The 23,695-nt window shown below is 50.3% G+C and overlaps 4 protein-coding genes across 6 annotated transcripts; 2 read left to right on the top strand and 2 right to left on the bottom strand.

Moving 5' to 3' along the window:
- Window positions 1-356: 356 nt before the first annotated feature.
- On the bottom strand, window positions 357-3,672 carry LOC117585261 (exosome complex exonuclease RRP44). The gene is made up of 5 exons (XM_034274676.1): window positions 3,253-3,672; window positions 2,744-3,188; window positions 1,598-2,682; window positions 867-1,535; window positions 357-805 (listed from the first exon to the last, which is right to left on the bottom strand). The coding sequence occupies exons 1-5, from the start codon at window positions 3,630-3,632 to the stop codon at window positions 448-450; spliced, it is 2,937 nt and encodes a 978-aa protein (XP_034130567.1). The 5' UTR covers window positions 3,633-3,672; the 3' UTR covers window positions 357-447.
- A 305-nt stretch (window positions 3,673-3,977) lies between these two features.
- On the top strand, window positions 3,978-8,673 carry LOC117585451 (protein RRP5 homolog). Its single transcript, XM_034274934.1, has 5 exons — window positions 3,978-4,151; window positions 4,214-6,513; window positions 6,577-8,141; window positions 8,201-8,366; window positions 8,430-8,673. Exons 1-5 carry the CDS (start codon window positions 4,077-4,079, stop codon window positions 8,593-8,595), a joined length of 4,272 nt encoding a protein of 1,423 aa, XP_034130825.1. The 5' UTR covers window positions 3,978-4,076; the 3' UTR covers window positions 8,596-8,673.
- An 18-nt stretch (window positions 8,674-8,691) lies between these two features.
- On the bottom strand, window positions 8,692-19,293 carry LOC117585448 (bromodomain and WD repeat-containing protein 3). 3 transcript variants are annotated; one of them, XM_034274925.1, is made up of 14 exons: window positions 19,138-19,293; window positions 18,836-18,894; window positions 18,681-18,710; window positions 18,163-18,222; window positions 17,272-17,518; window positions 16,397-17,204; window positions 16,237-16,333; window positions 15,857-16,171; window positions 13,303-15,788; window positions 12,970-13,243; window positions 12,067-12,078; window positions 10,715-11,953; window positions 10,452-10,641; window positions 8,692-10,378 (listed from the first exon to the last, which is right to left on the bottom strand). In XM_034274925.1, exons 1-14 carry the CDS (start codon window positions 19,178-19,180, stop codon window positions 9,177-9,179), a joined length of 7,062 nt encoding a protein of 2,353 aa, XP_034130816.1. In that variant the 5' UTR covers window positions 19,181-19,293; the 3' UTR covers window positions 8,692-9,176. The 3 variants fall into 3 exon arrangements, with proteins under 3 accessions (XP_034130816.1, XP_034130818.1, XP_034130817.1); XM_034274927.1 differs by having other exon boundaries at window positions 11,081-11,953; XM_034274926.1 differs by lacking the exon at window positions 12,067-12,078.
- Window positions 19,294-19,689: 396 nt separating this feature from the next.
- On the top strand, window positions 19,690-23,218 carry LOC117585452 (zinc finger CCCH domain-containing protein 14). Its single transcript, XM_034274935.1, has 5 exons — window positions 19,690-19,731; window positions 19,799-20,024; window positions 20,086-22,479; window positions 22,540-22,809; window positions 22,878-23,218. The coding sequence occupies exons 1-5, from the start codon at window positions 19,690-19,692 to the stop codon at window positions 23,102-23,104; spliced, it is 3,159 nt and encodes a 1,052-aa protein (XP_034130826.1). The 3' UTR covers window positions 23,105-23,218.
- The last annotated feature ends 477 nt before the right edge of the window (window positions 23,219-23,695 follow it).

Raw genomic sequence — 23,695 nt, 5'->3', positions numbered from 1 at the left:
GAATAGAAGCAATAAAGTGGCACAAGGACAAGGCCCAAGCGCCTGGCATATCCAAAAATGACAAATATTAATACTAATTTAGGGTAAGATGCTGAAGTATTATTCATTTAAGACCTGAAAGGCAATAAGTGGTAACTATAAGCTGGTAATCCAAGCAGCAGACCCTAAATGGCTGATGTCATACATAAATCTACGAAGCTAAAGGAATAATTGTGTAAACTTTCTAGTGAAACATTTTGGAAATTTTAAAACCTTTCCTCATAAAATGGATGAGAAAGTTATATGAAGAATGTGTTGTTTATGAACTAAAAAATATTGAACTAATTGAACTATAATCCTATAATAGAACCCCTTCGTATACACAAAATAGTAAAGTCATTTAATATTTTTCCAGCTTAACTTAGTTACAAAGAGAAAGTGCAAGGTAGTACAAATATGGACTCCCTCTTAGTTCTTCTTTTTTACATCCTTCTTGGTCTTTTTTGTGGGTGGATTATCCGCATCTGCACTTGGCTCCACGCTGAAACCCTTAATGTAGGGCTTGACCAGTCGAAAGACCAACTTTTCGTGCTGCACATTCGACGAATCGAGACTCAAACGCACAGTGACTGGATCAAAGGAATGGAAGACTACATTGCCGCAACGCTGTGTGTGATCCTCCTCGTTGAATGTGAAAATGATCTCGCTCTTGGTGCGCTCCACGCCATCCTTGCCCTCTTTGTCCGTCTTCAAGTACAAAGTACCCTCGAGGCCGTATTTGGGTATGAGCACTTGCAGGGCATTCTTGCGCACAAACAACACATAGCTAAAGGAAAAAAGAGGAGTAAGAAATAGTTCTTAGATGATTCTATGGGTTACAAACTTACGCTTCTTCATCCTCCTCCTTGCCACGGAAAAACAAATGCGTATTGAGACCCACTGAAGCGCGTCCCGCATACTGAGCCATTTTGTGGCGATAGTTGAGGTTGTGGCACAGCTCCTCATTCGATTTGCGCTCCAGCAGCTGGGCGTAAGTGCTGTCGGCACCAATCGAAGCAGCCAGCAGTCGATGTACCATTATGTCCGAGTACCGACGAATGGGCGATGTGAAATGCGTGTAAATGGGCGCTGCGAGGCCATAATGGAAGAACTCCTCCTTCTGCAGGCTACCGCTGATGAAGTAAACGGCCTGCATCATGCAGCGTGTGGTTAAAATGCGAATCATCGTATTAAAGTATGGATTATCCTCCTTCACGCACTTGTCCAGCGAATGTGACAGCACCAGACCCGACTCGATGTCCACCTGGAAGCCCTGATAGCGTGCAGCCTTAACCAGCGGATCAAAGTTCGTGGGCGGTGGCTTGGGATGGCGACGCAGCACCGCACACTCCGTGAACTCCGCGGCAATGTGCTCCGCCACTGTGATATTTGCCAGCAACATGAATTCCTCCACCATGGAGTTGGTTTCGCGCATTTGCTTGGCCTCCACCTCGAGCGGTTCATGCGTTTCGCTGTCCACCTGAAAACGAATCTCCGGAGAGGCCAGCACGAGGGCGCTAAAGAGGAAGTGGAAAGATGATTAAAGTGGTTTCTGTTTCAGTACAATTTCTATCCCTACCCATTATCCATGCGTCGCTTCTTGAGTATCTTGGCCAAACGATTCAGTTGCCTCAGCGATTTTGCAATTTCATTTTGTTGTGTGGCGTCATCGATCAGCACCTGCGCCTCCTCGTACGTCATCGCTCGCTTGGACTTGATCACGCTCTTGTGGAAGCGTTTGTTAATCACATTCGCCTCCTTGTCCACCTCCCAGATACAGGAGAACGCAAAACGCTCGACGCCACCCACCAGCGAACACAGATTGGAGCTGAGTAACTCGGGCACCATGTCAATGCGTTTGCCCACCAAATAAACGGTGGTGCCGCGTGCAGCTGCCTCCTGATCCAAGGCATTGCCAGGCCGTATGAAGTGACTGACATCGGCTATGTGAACGCCCACCTCGTAGTTGCCATTGGGCAACTCGCGGCAATGGAGCGCATCATCGATGTCCGTGCAGCCAGGCGGATCCACCGAGCAAATAAAGAGATCGCGCAGATCCACACGCTTGGCATAGTCTTCGGACGTGATGGACCAAGGCATTTTGGGCAAAAAGCTGAGCACTTCCTCTGAGAACTTGCAGTGGGGCACATCGTGCTCGAGTAGAATCACTTCATTCTCAGTGGCCATGTCGCCGAGTGGGCCCAGAGAGCGCACAAAGTGCCCCAGCGGATAGCGAGAGTTTCTCGGCCACGTATCGATGGTTACAATGATGCGCTGATTCTGCAGCTTGGCCGCCTGACGCGTCTCTATGCGAATGCGTGGAATCTTGCGATCGGCAGGCACAAAAATATGACGATTCGTGTCCTCAATCAAGCTGGGCTGCAAGATGCCACAGTACTGGCGCCACTTGCGTCTCACGATGCCCACAATGCGACCGGTAGGCGTGCGCTCGGCGGAGGTGGCAGCTGCCGCTTGTTGGACTTGCTGCAGCATGTCCTTCTCCTCCTCGGCACGCTCCTCGCTCGGCACATCGTCAGCATAGACGTTCTTCTCCTCTAGAACAATCTCACTGGGAGCTGACCATTCGCTCTCCGGCAGCAGCTCCACGGCCACCAAGTCGCCATCCACCGCACGGTTTAGACACTCGCGGCCTTGTATAAGAATCTGTTAAAGGCAAACTCAAATTAGCTTTAAGTATAAACAAACAGTTAGTCTGAAAACCTACGCCCTTCTCGTACGTTTCCACATTGACGCTGCCCTCGAGGTAGTTCTCCCTGGAAGCCTGAAAGGCGCCCTGCAACAGCTTCTTCAGGCGCAAACCCTCGAGCACCTGCTTCATGCTTAAATGTGCTGGATACTGCGGCAGTGCCTGCTTTTCGTTGTCGAAGGTTTTGTGCGACAATTTATCCACCAGCAGGGGAAACTCCTCCAGAGATTTCACATAATCTGTGGCTGAGGCAACCAGAATGCCTTCTGCCTCCGCTTTGGCACGATTGCCGGCATCGTCGGTGAGCAGCACAACACGTGTGTTGGCCCTGCCGCTACGCTCAAACTCCTTGGACGTCTGCGAGGTTTCCAGATGGGTGTCGTACCACTTGGTGGCCATGCGAATGGCGCGATCATTCCGATCGTTGGCAGTTTCACCCGGATCCCGATCAGCATAGGTGTCCCTGAGATAAACACATTTGTATTAATTAGGTTTTGGTCTCTATTGAGGTGAGTTCTTCCGCTTACTTGTGATGCTCATTGACAAACACATAGAAATTCCTGGTGCGATCGTGAATGATCTCGTTGAAGCGCTTGTAAATGGACGAGCTCTTGTGCTTCACCTCATTTAGCACTGTGGTCAGCACAATCACATTGTGCAGCACATCCTCCTCCAGCACATCGATCTGATCCAGCACCACATTGGTGTCCAACACCAGGTAGTGGGGGAACTTGAAGAGGCTGCTGGCGATCTCGTGCTTCGACGTCAACTGATACACCTCGTTTTGAAAGCAATATTTGCACAGATCCGAGCCACAACCGATGTCATCGCGTAGGTAATGCTCTCTCACAATCTTTAGAATGTTTCCACGCTTTGTTTTACGCGTAAATTCACGTAAAGTCTGCATTTTTACAAAACTTTTAACAGGCACATGTGTGCCGTGCCGGGATTGTTGATATTATATCGATATATCGGCTGCGTTAGTGTTGGATCTAGCAGGTGGACACATGTCGCGCGCCTCATTGTGTGTTGTCTTGGCGTATTTTATAGCACTTATTCCGCGTAATGCAATTTTTAAATATATTTTCAAAGTCACAATAAATCTATTGAAATTTATTTGGGTTTATTGATTAAAATTCATTATCGAATCCACTTTGTATCTGGATATTTTTTAAAATCATATTGAAGCAACAGAACATTATTTGCAACACGCCGCAACAATTCGACTTCATCGGTTTAGTCGTTTCCCAGCACTGTCACAGCATTTGTTCAGCAACGCACGTGTGTGAAGAAGAAGGGCACGTTGATGTTAAATTTTTGATTTTTGAAGCAATAAAATTCAGTTTCCACAATGGTTCCTACTGAAAAAAGTTTCCCGCGTGGCGGCATAATCCATGCAGATACCAACTCAGCAAGCACCAACATTGTAGGCTCGCACAGCAACAGATTTTTCGCGCAGTTTGTACATTTTCCCCTACTGTTTTTCAGATTTTTGGTGCGACACAGAAGAAGGCTAAGAAGGGACAACAAAGCAAGGCAAAGGATAGCTTCCTGAAGGAGATCACCGAAGAATACAATGATCAGCTGGAATCGGCATCCGCGGAAACGCTAAGGTTGGACACCCTGCAGGAGGACATGCTGGTTATGGGTGTCGTTAAGGAAACGAGCGCCATTTCTCTTCAGATTGCCATACCCGGCCGTATGATAGCGCGCACACAGGTGACGGATATATCGGAGGCCTACACCCGTGTGGCTCAGTCAGCAATGGCTGGAGAGACGAGTGACTATCACGACCTGACAGAGCTCTTTCCCGTGGGCAGCATTGTGTATGGCAAAGCCATAAAAACAGAGAAACCAGGCAACAATCGACCCTCTGTGCTGTTGTCCCTCAAGCCAGCCGATGTGCACGAGAGGCTGCACCACAAGAATGTCAAGAAGGGATTTGTCTTCTCTGGTGCTGTCTCAGAGGCACTGGAGCATGGCTATGTGATTGAAACGGGGATCCAAGGATTGACGGCCTTTGTGGCCTGTGAATTGGCAGAGCAAACATTGCACGTGGGTCAGCTGACGTTCCTCAAAGTGAAGCAAGTGAAACACGATGCCAGCAGCAGCAGCTGCACCTGCGTTCATATCACGCAAGATGCTCTAAAGATCAAGAGTCAGAATGAACCGAATCTGGACTACATTCTGCCCGGCAGCATAGTCAGGTTTAAGGTGTCCAAACAGCTGAAGGATGGCCTCAAGGGCAGCATCATGAACGAATCATTCACCGCGTACGTAAACGAACATCATCTATCCAATGCACTTGACACGCCCGAGGATTACGAACTGAACGAGGAGTACAGTGCCCGTGTGCTGTATGTCATGCCGTTGACAAAGCTCGTTTACTTAACGCTCAATCTGGACATTAAGCAGCAAGCAGAAGACAAGGATGAACAGGAGGAGGAGGAGTCGCTCAAGAAGGGCTCCATTGTGGAGAAGGCCAAAGTGCTGCGGCTGGGCAGCGGTGGTGTGGTGCTGCTGCTCAATAAAAAGCTAAAGGGCATCCTGTCCTACAGCTCCATCAAGTCTAACTTCAAGGGCAACTACGACAAGGATGAGGTGCTGTCCAAATACGGTCGCAAAACCAAGCACAAGGTGCGCGTTCTCGGCTACGATTTGATCGAATCGCTATACTACTGCTCCGACGATCCCAATTTGGTGAATGAGAAGCTCTACAGCCTGGAAGATCTCAATGCAGGTGACATTGTCACCGCAAAGATGCTCAAAAAGGATGAGAAAATCAACGGCTGGACGGTGAAGATTGGCAGACTGAATGGCATCATCGATCAGCTCTACCTGGCAACCAATTTGCTTTACGAGGCGGGTCAGCGTGTGCGCTGTCGCGTACTCGACATCAGCGTGGAACGCAAGATGTGCTATCTGAGCAATCGCAGCGAATACCTGCGAAAGGATGCCAAACTGTTGAGCAATCTATCGGCTGCCCACGAAGGTGGCGTCTACCTGGGCACCGTTGTACGCTGTGAGCCTGGCTATATCCTCGTAAAGTTCGGTGACGGCATCAAGGGTGTGCTGCATCGCCAGAGCCTCAGCGAGAAGAGCGCGCAGTCCTTTTTCGAGGGCCAGACCACAACGTTTCGCATACTGAGCCGCAACAAGGAACAAATCATACTGGCTCTGCCCGAGGATAAGTTCAAGCTGGGCGAAATCTGTCCCGTGGAGATAACTAATACCCTGGATGCGGGTCTCGAGATGAAAATCACCTACCCTGCCGAGGAGGATGAAGATACGGATGCAGACGATGAGGAAGCAGAGCCAAAGGTTGAGGAATTTCTGGGTCTCATTCCCTCCAGCCTGCTGTCGGATCATGTGGAGCTGATTGCCGCCCAGAAGCGCATTCATCCAGCGGGCTCGCACACAGAGGCCGCCTGCATTGGCCAGAACATTTTCAGTTTGCGCGATGTGCCGTATTTCAGTGGCCAGCCGACCAAAGACTGGAAAACCATTGAAGTGGGTGACATTGTGCGCGCTTATGTCAAGAATGTATCCAGCGATCAGGTGGTGGATCTTATGATGGCCATACGCGACTACAACAAGGTGGTCAAAGTGCACGTGAAAATGTTGCGCCTGAATGCCGTGCGCACACTGCCTGTGGATCTGTCGGCCGATCAGCTGCTGTATGTCAAGGTGCTCAGCAAATCTGTGGAGACCAAGACCCTGACAGTCTCGGCTAAGCTCACGGATGTGTGGAGCGGCAATCTGAGCGACACAGCCAAGCTGGTGGAAAGGTAAACGAGCAGCAAAAACCTAACACGAATGTCTATTGATGGTAATACTGTTTCCCTTTGCAGCTACTTTGATGAATTGTTGCAGATTAAGTCTGTTCTGAAGGAGAAAGCCGCGCCGATTGCCAAATTCACTTTGGGCGCAACCATTAGCGTGGTCTTCAAGGGCATTGATCCAGTGTCCAACGATTGGCTCTACACTGTGGAGGGCGCGGCAAAAGTAAAGGCTGTGCTGTTCGCCAGTCTGGCTCCGGCAGGCACCGCTTCTGTTCCACAGGTGGGCAGCAAGCAGCCCGCTGTTATCCTGTGGATCGATTATGCCGAGGATTTGCTACTCATTAGCACCAAGAAGATGGATATTGAGCACATCAACGCGGAGTGGCTGATACCCAGTAAGCTCATTGGCAAGACTGGAATGAAGGCCAAAGTGCTGCTGAAACTGGACACCGTTGTCGTCTGCTCTTTGAAGAAGGGCAGCAATCCGTTGGTCATTTGTCCCGTCCGGCTGCATGCCAACGATGTGGAGAACTCGGGCAGTGCATGCCTGAATCAAGGGGACTTCTGCAACATTGGATTCATACACGAAAAGCTGCCCATTGCTGTGCCGGATACAGTCTGGAAGTTATGGAAGGGCACAAAGCGACCGGCAGCGACAGCAGTCGAACCCCTGGGTCCAGTTAAGGCCAAGAAGGCCAAGATTGAGGAAGCTCCAGTTAAGACGAAGAAGGCCAAGGCAGAGACTGGCACTGCCACCAAACGCAAGGCGGAAGAGCCAGCCACCAATGGACAGAAGAAGAGTCAGCCACTGACAAATGGCATCGCAAAGGAGACACCAATCAAAAAGCAAAATGGCACAATCTTTGAGGACAAAACACCAGCGAAGAGTGCAAAGGTAAATGCCGAGAAAGCCAAGGGCAATGCTACACAGAATGAGGCAGCAAAGGCACGCATGCCGGGCGTTGTCAACTTCTGGGAGAGCGATTTAAGCCAGACGAAAGATGCTTCCAGTGACGAGGAGGATGATGAGTCAACAGCTGCGGAAACACAAACAAACTCCAACAAAAAGAAGCGACTCAGTGCCAAGGAGAAAGCCAAAGCGGAGGTCAAGGAAGAGCAGCGACTGCGAGAGATAGAGGAACGCAATGCCGATCCCGAGGCACGACTGGAGACCATCGACCAGTACGAGCGACTGGTGATTGCGCAGCCAAACAACAGCATGTCCTGGCTGAAGTACATTTCGTTCCTGCTCTCCAACACGGAGATTGAGAAGGCACGCGATTTGGCCCGAAGAGCCATTGCAACGATTTCGTTCCGCGAACCGCAGGAGCTGCGCAACATTTGGAGTGCGCTGCTCAACATGGAGCTCGCCTATGGCAATAACTTTGATGAGGTGCTCAAGGAGGCGCTGCAGAGCAACGATCCCCTCGAGACGTACATCAGTGTCGTGGATATTCTAAAGAAGAACAACCAACGGGAGCGACTCGCCTCAGTTCTTGCCATTCTACTAAAGAAGTTCAAATCGGAGGCGAAAGTGTGGCGTCTGGTGGCCGATGGTTACTTCTGGCTGGGCAAATCCGATCAGGTGCATGCGCTGCTGCAACGTGCACTGCGCTCGCTGGCAAACCAAGAGCGTAAGTCGAAGCATTATTTTATTTGTGGGAAACTCTTATTAATTGACAACTTTGTTCAGACATCAATTGCATTGTGGCCTTTGCAAAGTTGTACGAGAAGAACGATGACAAAGACATGGCCCAAACGCTGCTCGACGATATTGTCACCTCGTATCCGAAACGCATAGACATTTGGTCAGTCTACGTGGATATGTTGATCAAAACAGGACAAATTGATGCAGCGAGGTAAGCTCGAATGTACCTTAAAAGAAACTTAAACCTAAACTCCACTCTTTTATCTCCTTTTAGAAACGTTTTTGAGCGCGCTGTGCAGCAGAAGCTGAAGCCCGAAAAGATGCGTGTGATCTACAAAAAGTATCTGGAACTGGAGAAGGAGCATGGCACCAAGGCGACCGAGGCCAAGGTGATGCAGGAGGCCGAACAGTGGGTGAAGAATTATGCCAAGGCAATCTAGTGCCAGTTGGAAACCCTAGCTAGATGTTAGACATTAAGTAAAAATCATGCAAAATACAGTGGCGAATTTTTTTGTGTATGAATACTTTTTTTTTATTTCTAAAACTATTTTAAATGAAGTGTGTGTGTGATTTCCGCGAGGGTGTGTGCTTATCTGTTGTATGTATATGCTTAATATATATATGGATAATACATATATAAAGGTATAGCCCTGTGGCACACACAGCCCACACTGTGGCTTGCTGCCACAAGAAAGTGAATCCAATAGAACTTATAAAACAATTAAAGAAAAATTATTCTTGCAGTGCATAAAATGGATATGATGGTGGTGGCTGTGGGGCTGGGACATATTACAAAATAATGCTTAAACTTAAAAGAGGGAAAGGCAGGCCCGGACGATTTACGATGACGAAAAGTGATTGGGCTTGGTTTGACGTGATTTATACTCTTACACATTAATCAATAAGGGACAAGGGGCTGGGCAGGGTTTGGGGGCTGGATTTGCTGGCTTCTTTTCTTCAATTATATTTAGATTTAATTTATACATAAAACAGTCTGGTGCATATGGTGGTGGTCCAGCGGTCACTCTTTGAAAATGCCACGCGCCTTTGCCGATATTTTGCGCACTCTACCGCGACTGCTCACGCTCACCAATTGCTCGTCGCTGTCCCCAGAGATGTCGCCGCCATCCGGCTGATCCTCCTCCTCATCATCATCATCTTCCGCTGCAGATTGCTCGTCCGGCGTTTGCTCTTCACGTTCCTCCTGTGAGCTCCCACCATGGGCATCGCCATTGCGCACTCGTTTACGCGAATTTTGGGCTGTGCGCGGATCGGATTGCTCCTCATCGGACTGCTCATTGTAGCGAGGACGCTTCTGATTGCGACCACCGCCACGTTGATTGTTGCCGCGCAGCCGATTGGCATGGCGCGAGGATCGACTACCCGGCACCACATAATCCTCATCATCGTCATTGTCCAAGTCTAAGTCATTCTCATGGGTAAACGAGTTATCCGAGGGCGGACGACGAGCCGGTGGCAGTCTGCGCTGACGCTGCGATGGACGCTCTTGTGTCGACGCCGTGGCAATTGCCGATGAGGAGGAGGTGGATTTGGTCTTGGTGCGAGTTCGGGTCCTCCCATTGCTGGGCGACACATAGCTGGTCAATGGCTGATTGTCTTCGGAATCTGTGGCGGAGGCTTTCTCATTCTCGTTCTCTTCCTCCTCATCATCCTCATCATCGTCCTGAGAGCTGGAGCCACCGTCAGTGCCCTCATCCGAGGCAGCTGCATCCTCATCTTCGTCTTCCTCCTGCTCCTCCTCGTCCTGAGAGTTGGCCTGACTCGTGCGACCGCGCAGACCCCGACGTGTCCCCACATTGCTGTGGCTATTGCTGTTGCTATTTGTGGTGGAGGTGGGTCGCCTGACATTGTCAATGGCACGAATCAGTCGTGAGCTGTCCAGTGGATCTATGCTCGTGTCCAGCTCATCGGCATTCCGCTGATGACGCGACAATATGCGCCGCGGTGGTGCCCTGGAGGCGTTCACAGTTCCCAGATAATTATGATCATCGGGCGTCACGGCCGGGCTATCCGATCGTCGATTTGCTGTCGAGTTGGTCACGGTCGTGGAGGTTGTGGAGGTGGCGTGTGAGCGCGTCATATGCGTGCTCCTTTGGGGCAGCGGTGAGGCCAAGCGACGGCGCAATACCAGCGGATGTGGTGGCGGTGCTGATGCTGCCGTAGCTGTCACTGTGCTACTTTTGGCGGGTGATTGAGTGGATTCTAGAGGCAGGAAAAGAGAATCGAGAGGTTAGCAGCTGTGGTTTCAGCTTCTGTTGTGGCGGCTTCCACTTACTCTGCTGATTGTTGGCCAGCGGCTCGTTATCGCTGTCATCGTCATCATCATCATCCACGATCCTTTGGATCCGATTGATAGCAGTGTTGCGATTCGTTCGCAACTGGCGAACCGGTGGCGCAGCTCCGACTATGCCTAATGCGGCACGGCTAGTCGATGGCATATCGTCTTTTGTGGGTGTGGGCAGGATCTGCAAGACATAAAGAAAGAGATTTTTGTATTAAACGAATTCAACTTCAGGGAAGCGCACACCCCACACGCACCTCTTCAGCCTCGTCGCTGTCCTCTTCCTCCTCCTCTTCTTCTTCTTCAATATCACTGCCACGACCCCAGTCGAGTATTGCCCGCTTGGCGCTCTGACGCGTCGGCCGCGCCACGGGGCCATGCGAGTCCGTGTCCGACTCAATGATTCGACCATTGCGCACGGGCAGATGGTAGCTGTGATCATTCTCGGCAGCATGGTGGGACGTGGAGGATGTGGTGGCTCTACCCCCATTGGCTCGCGTATTCCGGGAGGGACTCTCGAGGCTGGGATCGGCGGCAGTGAATGCAGCAGCAGCAGCAGCCGCTGCAGCAGCGGCCGCACTAGTACTGGGGCCATTGTCTGTGGCCTGAAACCTGGAACTGACCTGGGATCTGCCCTTTCGGCGTGTCACATTGCTGTGACTGTCCTGCGTACTCTCGTCCTGCTGTGAATGGGATGCGGCCTCTTCGGAGCTGCCCAAGCCACGACGCGTGCGTCGTGTGGGCGCCGGTACGGTTCCGCCACGACTGCTGCCCGCCGGGCTCTTGTCTACGCGGCAACGTTTTGTGTTTGAGTGTCCGTTTCGGTTGGCCGACTTGCGCTTCTTTCCTCGGCGGTTGCTGCGTCCCACATTGGGATTGTAGCTGTCCTCGGAATCGTTTGGATTCGACTCATCGTTGATGGGACGCTGGCGTGGTCTGCCACGTCGCGGACGCGCCTGCTGCGGTGAGCTGGCATTGGTGTGGGCATCGTCCTCTTCCTCCTCTTCATCACTACTTGCATCTGAGGTGGCCTGGGCACTGGTGTCATCCTCTTCCTCCTCCTCCTCTTCCTCCTCTTCGCTGCTAACCCTATTCTGATGGCGTCTCTGTTGGGCCGCTGATGAGGAGGAGGTCACACGGTTCGAGCCCGAGTGACTGGAAGTGGCCGTAACGGCCACTCCATTGCGGCGTCGTGAACGCTGGGCACGTGCCACCGCCTCCTCATCATCATCATCGTCATCGTCATCATCTTCGTCCTCCTCCTCACTCGTGTGCGGCAATGGCAGTCTCCTGGGAGCCGTTGGTGGCTTCTGATTGCGACGCGTCGCCCGCTCCTTGTTCGAACGCTTGCTGGGACTGCTAGAGGCTCCGCGTCCACCGCCACTACTGCCCGACTTGTTCTTGTTGGCGCGTCTGCGTGCCGCCTTCCAATTGCTGACGACCGTCTTGATGCGCGACTCGAACAGGGCGCTTAAACGCAGGGTCATCGCGTAGATCTGTAAGAAAGACAACAAGCAGAAGGCGGAGGCCACATTAGGATTGGTTTTGAATTGCGAGGGGGGCGTTCAATTGTTAGTAGTTAGCCACCCGAGGGAGACAATAACCTTACCGCTAGATTATCCTATAGATAGATGATAGAAGTCACGTAGATCGTCATTCATTTGGTTTGTCATTAGATATCGAAATATGTTTGATGGATTTTTATATTTGCATTTTTTATATATATATATATATATTTTTTTTTTTTGATAGTCGATAGATATTTTGATGGTTTATGAGATTTTTGAAGTTTTGGGGTTTTCGAAACATAGTTCGAAATGGAAGGCATGTTCACGGTAGGCAAAAGAAACGTAAAGAATAGATGGATGAGCTTTTGCATGTGTGAGGCTAATGTGAGCGTGTATGTGTGAGTGTGTGTGCGTGCATGTCAGGGGGGGTTTCTTCCAAAGGGCTGCAAGACCATCTGTAAATCGATATTTCCATCGAACAATTTTTGAATAATTTAAGAAGAACGTAGAGAAATCCACTCGCTTTTCTATGATTTATTTCCTTCGAGTGTTCTTCATATATTCTGATAGGAGGAACTTCTCATTACAACTATGATATCCTCTGAGCATTATTTGTTTGTTTAAATTGCTTGTCTTCGTCCACAAAAATATAAAAATGATTATTTCCAAGTGATTTCTTACTTATTCTAAGTACCTCGATTCGAACTACCGCACAAATTCCAAACTTAATCGATCTATATCGATAATCGATGGTTTTGCAGCCCTAGTTTTCCAGTTACAGTTTTAGATTTCAGAAATGGAACGAGCAAGAAGGAACAATGCAAGCAAAAGCAAAAACAAACTATAAACAATATAATAGCAACTGCATACGAATACGAGAGAGATGCCCCTGGATAGCTGATCATGTTAAGTCATAGAAAGCAATAAATGACGATCTGCAACCGATCTGCCTCCGATCTACTAGGGACAGATGCGAGTGACCTCTGTCTGTCCCGTGCACTCACCCGCGAACGTTTGTTGGTATTGTAGTTCTTTGAGTTCTGGAATATCAATCGCACATCCTTGGCAAAGTCCAGTGGATCATCGTAGTTGCCGCCCAGCAAGTCCTCCTTTACCGTTCGCAAATCCATGGGTGTGGCAATGATTTCCAAGTAGTCTGGAAACTCAATGGTGTCCACGGGCTCACGGAATGGCACCGAATCCATTCGCTGCCACATCAAATCCAACAGCTGACGGCAATCTGAGCGCCAATCTCCGTCTGAGTGCATGCGAGTGGACCTAAAAACCCATAAATGTGTTGAAATTTTGTTATTTTATGATTAAATTTATACATTTACCTTCTTGTGGAGGAAACACGTTGTCGAGCGGCTGCTGCTGCGGCCGATGTGGTCGGTCCAGTGCTGGTTGAGGGCACAACATCCGAGTCTGCCTCATTCTCGGACTCGGACGAATGATAGACATCCACCAGTTGATGGTAAACGGCAGCCACATCAATCTCATCCGCCTCACGGATGATGCGCAGGCACAGATCGGTGACAATCCGAGCATGCTTTACAATGATCGTGTGCCGGCGATTGTACTGCTCCGCATTGGTGGCCAAATAACGCACATCGAACTGTGCAGAGGTGATGCGGCGATAAAAGTGATTCTCGAAGCGTGACTTGACCGTGGTCAGATCAATGGGATACTCGATCAGGTAGGCATAGTCTGGATATATGTTGAGGTCGACGGGTGCGAGGAAATGCTCGGCTATGGACAGGCGCATCACCTGCTCGAGGCCATTGATGATGCGGCGACAGGTGCCATCGCGATCGCCACGATGCCACTCCTCGGACTTGGGCTGATAGAGCGTCGCGCGTATCTCCTCGGGCAGCACTGGCACAGCGCCACCGACCTCATCCGGCACTCGTTGCTGATCAATCGGTTCCATATCCCAGGGACTCATGCGCTCGTACTCTCCATTATCCCAGCGCACCCTAAAGCACATGAAAAACGAGTCGGGAAAGTCAGCGTCCAAAGCGTGACGTGATTCGATCTGTCCCATCCACCAACCATCGCCGATCATGCAACGAAAACGATCGCCAATGCTCCAGTTGCGCTGCACGGCTAGATCGAAGGTTTGACGCAGCACCAGAAAGTCCAGGACGTCGGGCATATCATGATATTTGATCTTAAACGAGGTCCCCGTCATGTTGCCATCCTCATCGATGATGGCCAACTTCAGGCAGCACAGCCTGGGCGGACGAATCTCGTACTTGATGCCAATCACACGGACCAGTTCGTGGTCGCGCAGCGTGTGGAAATTCCATGGCTCTGAGCTGTGCGACAGCTTGTAGACCTTCTTCAGGCGCACGGCATCCATGTAGTATTGATGGCCTTGCCGAAAGTAGACCACTTCGTCGCCCATCTGCGGGTAGTACGGAGTCTTGCGTGGAATCACCTCCGACAGCCATTCGGCGGGTCTGAACAGCTCCGGGATTTCACCATTGAGATCCGTGGGCGGGAACAGCACTGTCTTGCGGCCCACCTTACGGGCCGTCACCTGACCCTGACCCTGGCCACTGACACCGGCAGCTGCGCGTACAGCTCGGCCGGCTGCATCTTCATCGCTGCTGTCATCGCTACTGGGCGGACGCCGGGAGAGTGGCTTGCGCTTTGAGCGTTTGGGCGGCTCTAGATTGGGTCCCGGTGTATCCGCCACCCAATCGGAGTAGTCGGAGCTGTCAGTGTCCGAATCGTCGCTGCTTTCGTCTAGATTCTCCTCCACATTCGAGTAACTGGTATCCCCCGAGGAGTTGCTGGACACATCATCCTCCTCCTCTTCATGAGGCGGCGGTACAACCTCATTGTATTGATGCTCCTGTTCCTGGTCCCGTGCCGCTCGTGTGCGATATGCAGGCGCCAGTGGTCCTACCGCTTGGCCCGTACCCGGTGGTGCGTTACGACGCCTGCCCGGTCGACCGGCGCCATTGGAGCGCGTATTCCGTGGCCGTCCAACGCTGCCGCCCGTCTGCTGCGCCGACGCCGCACTGGCAGTGTTGATCATAATGGGTCGACGTCTCATTTCACGCTTATACTCTTGCTTCTCGTACAGCCCTGCGGAGTAGCTCACTTGCTTGATGTTCTGCAGCTGAGCGTACTTCATGGGACGTACGTAGGTGCGACGCACAAACTTCAAGGGCTGCAGCTGCTGAGGCGAAACATGTTGGGCAGCTGCTGGTGCCTCGTCGGCAGCTGCTTCCTGGGCCACAGCAGGCTCTTCCGCAGGCGCTGCTGCTCCCCAGCCCTGACGTGGCGTACCCAAGCGTCCGCCTAAAACATTTCCGCGCGCAGATTGTCGACCGTTTGAGTCCGGCTGCTGCTGGCGGTTGGTCAAACGTTCAAATTGATTGGCATTCGATTCGTTGGCATTGGCACTACCAACCGACTGTCGATTAGCCAAAGCCGCAATCATGCGATCTATGTGAGAATAGTCTGCGGCTCCTCCTCCTCCTGCCGCAGCACCACCAGCAGCAGCAGCGGCGGCTGCAACCGCCACACTGGCAATCTGTGGCTGGGGATTCGCAGTCGCATTCAGATTATCCTCAATCCCCATACCATCCACACCGACATAAAGATTGGTTGTCAACTGATCATTGGTCCAGTCCTCACGGCCGGGAACGAAACGTTGATACTTGATGGGATGTGGATTGCCATCGGCATCAACGAGATTCGGTGGCTCCATCAAATGTGGCATTATTTGTGTCTGCTCATCCACCACATGATTCTGGCTATCGCGCACAAGCGGACGATAATCCGTGTGAAAGAAAAGCTCAGTGGGCAGCTAAAGGAAAATTTGAAAGTAGTTTAAAAATACATCTTGGAATGGCTTGGCAGCTGGCAAACACTCACCACTGAGTACTTATCCTTGCACATGCCCAGGCCAAAGATCATGATGTGCCCATGTGAATCGGTGGCAGCTATCATTGTGCCATCCGGTGACCACTTGGCATCGAACACACTGCCATGGCCCTGCCCGTCAATGTCATTGAAGAATTCGGTGATTTTGATGCCCTGTTCAATGTCCCAAAGGAACACCTGACCATCGTGGCCGGCGGAGAGCAGCACATGCTTATCCCTGGGATTCGATTCGAGGACATAAAGCTCATCCTTGTGACCGCGCAGCACGCGATGCAGCTTGGCTGTTTTTGAGTCCCAGATTTTGATCTGTGCGGATAGGAAAGAGATGAAAGTTGGAGTGGGTTCTGTGTGGAATCGTAAATGCAACTCACGGTGAAATCATTTACTGCCGTAATGACATAGGCATCCGAGGCGTCCCAAGCCACCATGGTGACCTTTAGTCTCTTGCCCTCTTCAGGCTCCGGGCAGCTGCAAAGGCAGAAAATGAGCTACAAATGGCAGAACTAGAGCATAATCGTTTGGGTAACCTACCTAGCCAGCCGTTCCGTCATGCACAGCTTGACGCTCTTCCACTGCTGCGACTCAAAGGTCCAAATGTGTGCAGTGCCATCCTTGCTGCCGGATATGAATCTCAGACCATGATGCGACCACTGCATCGAGTCCACGGCATCCGTATAGGCTTCTGTTTCCAGTATTCTTTTGGGCCCCTCTTCGCCCATCATGTAGACGCGTACGTGATGGTCCGCCGAGCCGGCAGCCAGAAACATGCCGCCCGGCGAAAATGTTGTGCACATCATCTGCGCCTGTCCTGGTCGCAGTCTCTCGTGGTACTGTGCGGGCTTGGGCGCAAATGTGATCTTCTGGCCCCGTGGCGTCGAGTATTGCCAGAAGGCAATGGAACCGTCTGTGCTGGTCGTCACCAAGTACCTTAAATCGTTGCGTGGCGATGGGCAAAAGTTCACCGATGTTATCATGCCCGTGTGGGCCACCAGGACAGCAATGGGTGAGGTGGTCTGCATATCCCACACACGCAGAATGCGATCCACCGATCCGGCCGCCAGCATTGTGTTGTCCAGATTGATGGCAATGTCTGTAATTTCTGCCGAGGCACCGCGCAGCGTGGCCAGCAGGCGTCCATCCGCCGCAGACCAAATTTTAATGAGCAGATCATCGGCTCCCGTGATAATATAACGTCCCGTGCGATCGAAGAGCACACAGTACACGGAGGATAGATGGCCCACGGTGCGGCGCAGCAGAACCGTCTTTTTATACAGCTCAGTGGGCACCAGGAGCTTGCGACGCACATCCCCGCCATACTCCCGGCCAGTCAGTACACGGGCTGAAAGGAAAGGATAAGTGTATTACTTTCAAATTGTTTTCAAAGGTTTAATTTCTCATGCACTTACTTATATTGTGGGTGCGCTTGGTATAATCTGCATCTGGCAGTGATACGTCATGGAGGCGAGTGCAGTAATCCCTGAGAGAACGATGGCTGTAGATGGTGTCCTGTGTACGCAGAAGGTTTTGCCGACCAGTGCCAAGGAGCGAAAATACGCCCGGTACACTGCCCGGATGTTGGCGTTCCACGAGCGGACATAGACGGCCGCATAATTCCAGCAAGTGATTGTCTCCAATATGCGTGAATTTTCGTTCCTGTCACGGCAAACAAATTCAAAATATTAACGATTTGTTTGTTTATCGAAGCACAGCGCACGCGATGAATCGAACGCAGCTGTTTTGCGCAAAGGCGATATGCATGTACATATAACCGTCTCGCTCTGGCGAACACAAGTCCGGGGGTTGTTTGTGTATATGTGTAAGCATGGGGAGCATGCTTGTGTGTGGGAAAAAGCAAGATGTCGACTGCTGGCACACTAATTGTTGTAAAAAAATTACTATGCAATTTTAAGAATTTGTTATTTTTCAAAAATTACTCAAATTAACACTTTTGCGACATTTTTGCAAGCTAGTTTAGCAGTTTTGAATATTTTTAGTTTTTTTAATCAATGTTTAATAATTTATCATTTAATTATTAATTAGATTAGCAAAATGTTTGATTAATGCACTTTTAATTTCCATTTGCAAGAAACTAATTTACGCACACGCATGCACTTCTATCAATCAATCGATTGGCTCGTGACGTCACAAAAGCGCACGCACAAAGAGAGAGGGAAAGAAACGACAAGCGAAAGAAGTTTCCTCAACTTATGCAAGACACACACTAACACAAACACACGCGCGCAACACTCGAGAAAATGCGAGGAAATTAAACTAGAAACCAATTAAATCTCACTCACCAATTCGGCAAAGGTCTGCTGATGCTCATTTCCCAGCCAGTCAATGCGTCGCGGCAGAACCTGTGGAGAATGTTAGAGGGGGGGTTAAAGGGAATATGAGCTGTTATCACTTGCCCCGCTGCCCGACTGCCTGCGCTGTCGAACCAAGAAAGAATGACGTCGCCACCGGGTGGGGGTCGGAACGTCATCGAAATTTTTTCTCTTTAGCAAGCGGACAGACCAGACGACCGCCAGACAGACTATCGGGCGGGCTATCCCGGGGCCTAAATACCAGCGGACTATGGTTCCAGTTCTCAGTATAGCTTGAACTCTGATATAAAACCGACGTAGGTTTGGTGTCGCTGCGGCTGCTTCTGCTGCCGGCAGCAGAAACAACAACAAACCCCAAACAAAAATATATAAACAAACGCAGAGGGCAGTTTTTGCATAAACCGTGGTACCGATACCCCCGCCCCAAAATCAGTCGTGGCTGCGGCATAGGAACCGTCAAATCCTTGGCCTGTGGCCCAGACTCTTACATTCTTCTGCTGCAGCTCCTCGATTAACACCTGTAAGGTTACAAACGATGGATGCAGTTAGTAATATGGATGTAAACGAAACCAAAAGTTTCAAACGTTGAAAATTGCGCTCTTTTTGTGGAGGCAGCCTCAACGCCTTCCGACTTCACACCGACCTTTGCCGTCTCTTGCAGGGGCCCCGCCGTCAGGAATTTGGATATGAGGAAATATAACTCTGCAAGAAGAACAATTTCACACAATAAGAGCAACAGTTGGGTGGGCAAATAGGATTATTATACGAAAATTGCAATTTTTCGTCTGGATGTTCTTGCAATTCGACTCGCGGCCATTCAGCCCAGGCATCGCGAATGCACAGTCAGTCAGCTCATTGAAAAGCACACACACCTCTCCTTGGGCTGCGGGCGGCTTTGGGCAGCCATATTTTTGCACACACTTATTGTTTTCGTACAAAACGTACCTGGCACTATCGCATCATTAGAACTGGCTTGGCTATTTGCCATTATTCATTGCGAACTCAGCCTCGGATTATGACAAAATTGTAGTTGCTTTCTTCTAAAATTTTTTCAGCTTCTTCTTTCTGTAAAACTAAAAATCGCCGTTCACACGGAACAACAGCATTGTTATCGATATGTCATTAAAATCGATTGAATGGAAAGGTTTGCAACTGGAATATTATGAAACAACAAATTCTGACTGAAAACGCCACGGGGAATGATACTAATCCTTTCAATTATTCGATCCTACTAGATTGATCATTAATGCATGACATATTATGCTCAAGTGCTAATTTCGATAAAAAATGCAAAGATTGGTTACGAATTAATCGATAGTGTGCGATAGTGCCGACATCGCGCATCTCTAGTTAACGTAGATATCGTGCAGTTGCGATAATTATTTTTAGTGATATTTTCCAATTCTCATGTAATAAAAACCATTTTTCCACGAAACAAATATAAATAAATGTGCACAGAAATTCACATTCAAAAAAGATAGTGCGAAAAAGTCGATCATGGAGTGTAACCTGGGCAGCGAAATAGGCCTCAAGATGCGCGTAAGTTTTTTTTTGCGGAAAATCAATGAACTTCGTAATCCAAGCAAAAAAAACACCCAAAATGTAGAGTGCCGTCAAGGCGAAGCTGCTGGAACTGGGCACGGGCGGCTCATCCGGCTTTATAGACGACGAACTGCCGGACTACGTGATGGTGATGGTGGCCAACAAACGAACCAAACAGCAAATGGCCGCCGAGTTAAATCTCTTTCTGGGCGACCAGACGGATCTCTTTGTCACTTGGCTGCACGAAGTTCTCCAGAAGCTGCAGGAAGTCACATTGCCCACAGCCAGTGGTAAGTTTGTGGTCGCCCTTATCGAGTGCCATTATCTTATTGAATTTATTTGATCTGCCAGCGTCCAGCAAGAAGCGCAAGTCCCGACAGCTCGAAGCACCCTCCAAGTCAAAGGAAAAAGACAAACGCCACTCGAAGAAGGATAAAAGGCTGCAGAGAAAGTCGGGCGATGAGATGCCAGATGCACAGTCAAGCTCTGCGGATGCAATGCCCGTGATTAGCTCCATAACCGATGCCTTTGCCGAGGAGCTGCTGGAGAAAGCCAAAAAATCGCTTGACATCGACATCAATGCCAAGGATGAGATTGTGCACAAAAAGAAGCGCATGTCAATGGAGAGCGACGAGGACGCTGGAGACGCAGATGAGGCGGCACCCACTACAGAGACAAACTCAACCACCGCCAGCGGCGTCAATCGGCAAAAGGATCTGGCCGAGCTGGCTGAGATTCAAAAGAAAATCCATGCGGCCAAGAAGCATTTGCGCCAAATAGGCGAAATAGAGGACGAGAGTGATGTGGAGGAGGAGGAGGAGGAGGACGACGAAGACGGCGATCTCTTGAACATCAACGAACAGGAGGAGGAGCCGGAAGCCGTTGAAGCTATGCAAGAAGAGGTCCCTCCGGCACGCAAAACCAAAAGTCCCATTGTCTTCAAGAGGCGAGAGAGAACTCCTCCCGTGGCGCGTGTCGAGCCGGAAATTGATGCCCGCCAGGCGGCCAAGATGGATGTGGAGATTGAGAAGGAAAAGGAAAAGGAAAAGCCCAAGGAGGATCGCTCGGAACGACGTTCGGTGCATGATCGTCTGGGCTCCAAGCAGGCCTCCCAGCCGTCAACAGAGCGTCCGCAACGTGGCCAAAAAGAGCTCTATGTACCGGCACATCGTAGACGCTTGGAGGCATCGGAAGTACAGGTACCCAAGGAGCGCAGCCAGCGTGAACGCTCCAGGGAACGTCGCTCCAGTCGCGACAATCTGCGAGAATCGAATCGTGCACATCGCCAGCGACGTTCGCCCAGCCCCGAGGCACCCAAGCAACGCATTGGGTCGCGTGTCATTGTGGCTGTGCACAAGCCGCCAGAGCCCTCGGATGATGAAGATATGGCGGATAAGCCGGTCAATTCGGTCATCAAGATCAAGCCCAGGCCCCATGTGTCGCCACGGAGACAGGCGTGCAAGAATTTACTCATGAGAGCTGTGGCCGATGCCCAGAGATCAACGATTCTGGCCAAGTCAGCAGCGCCATCGGTAAAGAAAGATGTTGAGGAGGTGGAGCTGGTCAGCACCTCGCTGGGCAAACGCAAGGCACCCGAAAAGAGCGAACGGGAACGATCGCGTGACCGTGCCAAGCGCAGTGCACCCACCCCAGAGCTGTTCAGGCGCAGCACTCGAGAGTTGGTGGTGAATGTGCTACAGCGGGATGCGTCTGGCAAGCAACAGCACTCCTCCGCCAGTGCCTCTCGACGCTCCAACGATAGTCATGCCGAGCTAAAGCTGAAAGTGGTGGAGGAAGAGTATGGGCCCAGTCTCGTGGCCGAGGACTATGAGCCGTATGTGCCGCAGCTACTGAATCACGTGGAGGATATAGATCTGCACATTGGTTCGCCAGAGGCGAGACCCAGCTCGAAAGGACCCAAAACTCAATTTGTGGTGACGCTGAATGGGGAGAAAACCAACAGGCCGGATAGAGACTCTGCCTATCGCAAGCGCAGCATCTCGGTGTCATCCTCGCCCGTAGCCACAACACCACAACAAGTGACCTCCTCCAGTGCGGAAATAACAGCTGCAGCTGCCTCCTCCTCCTCAACACTCGACAGACGTCGCAAATCCAATCGAGCATTGAGCATCAGCCCATCGCCCAACTCGAGCCCATCTCATCAAGTCACACGAAGTCTGAAGCGTAATGAGGTGCTCAGGCAGCAGCAGGAAATCAAAAAGATCATCATCAAAAATGACACAGACGAGGACGATGAGACGCACAGTGCACCGCCAAAGAAGACTCAGTTGCCGCACAAGCGATCCTCGGGCGGCACTGCCTCGGCCCCGGCCAATGGTCACAAGGAAAAGCGAGCAAAGGCTGCCACAGAGGAGCGCTCCAATACGCCACCACTGCCGGCCACAAGCCGTCAAGCCTTGCCCAAGCTGGAGAAGCGAGCTGTCAGCAAAGAGAAACCGGCAAATGCAAATGCAAATTCAAACTCAAGTGTAGAGCCTGCAGCGGCAACAGCAACGACAGTTGCACCAGTGTCTGTTATAGTCTCTGCAACTGCCAAAAATAAACACACGCCCATACGCTTTACATTAAAGTCGGAGGACAAACCACAAGCAACGGCACAGCCACCGGCACAGCCTGCATCAAGAAAGCGTCGCTCGGGCAGTCACGAACGTGCTACGTCGTTGGAGAGGCGCAAAGTGCCCTTGCGGAATTTAGAGGATAGAAAATATGACAATTTGCCGGCATGTAAGTGTAACCAAAAACCATAAAAAAAAACAAACTTTGACTCTTCTCTCCTGTTTCCAGTAAGCGCCGTCAGCGTGGACTCGGCCGTGTTGAAGGTGAGCAAGCCCAAGGAGCGTTGCAAATATCATCCAAGTTGCACTAAACAATTCTGCGAATACTATCATCCAACGGCGCCATGCAAGTCCTTTCCCAATTGCAAGTTTGCGGACAAATGTATGTACTCGCATCCCAAGTGCATGTACGACATGTCGTGCATGAGCATCGACTGTAATTATGCACACAGCGGGCAGCGGGATCTCAGTCATGTGCAGCTAACAGCACCGCCCTTATGTAAGTGCAGCAATCAATTGTTTATTTAAATTCAAACATCATTCTAAAGTTTCCTTTTCCATCGACAGCTTCCCATGTTATACCCGTGCAGAACTATAAATCAATATCGGCACCCATGACGGCCACCACAGCGACGACAATGTGCAAATATTATCCAAATTGCACCAAAGTGGGCTGCACCTTCTATCATCCAAAGCCTTGCCGTTTCGGCAAGAATTGCGTCAATAAGCTGGAGTGTGTCTTCTATCATCCGGAGATGCAGAGCAAATTCAAATGGGTTGCCTCAATGGGCTAAGCACCATCAATTTTAACAATATTTAGCTAATGTCATTTTAATCACTACAACTACCCCGCGCTCTACGGCTCCCTGCTACGCTAGATCCCCGCTACACCAAAACCTTTTTTTCTATTGGATCTAATGGGAGCTGGACGCCCGCGGAGTTCTTTCTATTTCAATTATACACAGATTGCTGTGTATCCAAACACACATTTCATTTCATCTGTGCATTTTATCCTAGACATTAGCAGCTATCTAATCTATCCGCCTCTAACTCTCTCTCTCTATCACGGCAAAAGAAATTGTTCAATCGGATCTTTTTCTTGCATACAAACATAATCGTGCACGTCATGCAAAAAGATCTGAGAATAAAATTAGCAAATAGTTGCTACAAATTGGAAAACAGAAAGGGGTTTTAATTGTATGCTGAGGGGAAAATTTCGGATTTGTACCATTCACGGGGATTCTCTTTTGCAGCCTTCGCTTATGCGTTTTCTCTGGGTGCAGGGATGGAATGTTCCGCGACAAATCACAATGGAAAAGCTCTATAAATATCAGTAAATTGAAACCTTTAGCTGCCTCATTGATATTACTTTTAGGTCAAGGAAT

The sequence above is a fragment of the Drosophila guanche genome, unplaced genomic scaffold (genome assembly GCF_900245975.1).
Source record: "Drosophila guanche unplaced genomic scaffold, DGUA_6, whole genome shotgun sequence".
NCBI lineage: Eukaryota > Metazoa > Arthropoda > Insecta > Diptera > Drosophilidae > Drosophila > Drosophila guanche.
Note: the sequence above shows the minus strand (reverse complement) of the source record. Positions and strands in the feature narration are given on the sequence as shown.

Bases quoted from the DNA above. Each gene is read 5' to 3' on its own strand.
- LOC117585261 (XM_034274676.1), bottom strand. From the start codon at position 3,632: ATGCAGACTTTACGTGAATTTACGCGTAAAACAAAGCGTGGAAACATT. The intron at 3,189-3,252 runs GTAAGCGGAAGA...TGTTTATCTCAG, and splicing joins TTTGTCAATGAGCATCACAA to GGACACCTATGCTGATCGGG. The intron at 1,536-1,597 runs GTAGGGATAGAA...CTTCCTCTTTAG, and splicing joins AAGCGACGCATGGATAATGG to CGCCCTCGTGCTGGCCTCTC.
- LOC117585451 (XM_034274934.1), top strand. From the start codon at position 4,077: ATGGTTCCTACTGAAAAAAGTTTCCCGCGTGGCGGCATAATCCATGCA. The intron at 8,142-8,200 runs GTAAGTCGAAGC...AACTTTGTTCAG, and splicing joins CTCGCTGGCAAACCAAGAGC to ACATCAATTGCATTGTGGCC. The intron at 8,367-8,429 runs GTAAGCTCGAAT...ATCTCCTTTTAG, and splicing joins GGACAAATTGATGCAGCGAG to AAACGTTTTTGAGCGCGCTG.
- LOC117585448 (XM_034274925.1), bottom strand. From the start codon at position 19,180: ATGGCAAATAGCCAAGCCAGTTCTAATGATGCGATAGTGCCAG. The intron at 16,172-16,236 runs GTGAGTTGCATT...CTATCCGCACAG, and splicing joins CGGCAGTAAATGATTTCACC to ATCAAAATCTGGGACTCAAA. The intron at 10,379-10,451 runs GTAAGTGGAAGC...TCCTGCCTCTAG, and splicing joins GCTGGCCAACAATCAGCAGA to AATCCACTCAATCACCCGCC.
- LOC117585452 (XM_034274935.1), top strand. From the start codon at position 19,690: ATGGAGTGTAACCTGGGCAGCGAAATAGGCCTCAAGATGCGC. The intron at 19,732-19,798 runs GTAAGTTTTTTT...CCCAAAATGTAG, and splicing joins AAATAGGCCTCAAGATGCGC to AGTGCCGTCAAGGCGAAGCT. The intron at 22,810-22,877 runs GTAAGTGCAGCA...TTCCATCGACAG, and splicing joins GCTAACAGCACCGCCCTTAT to CTTCCCATGTTATACCCGTG.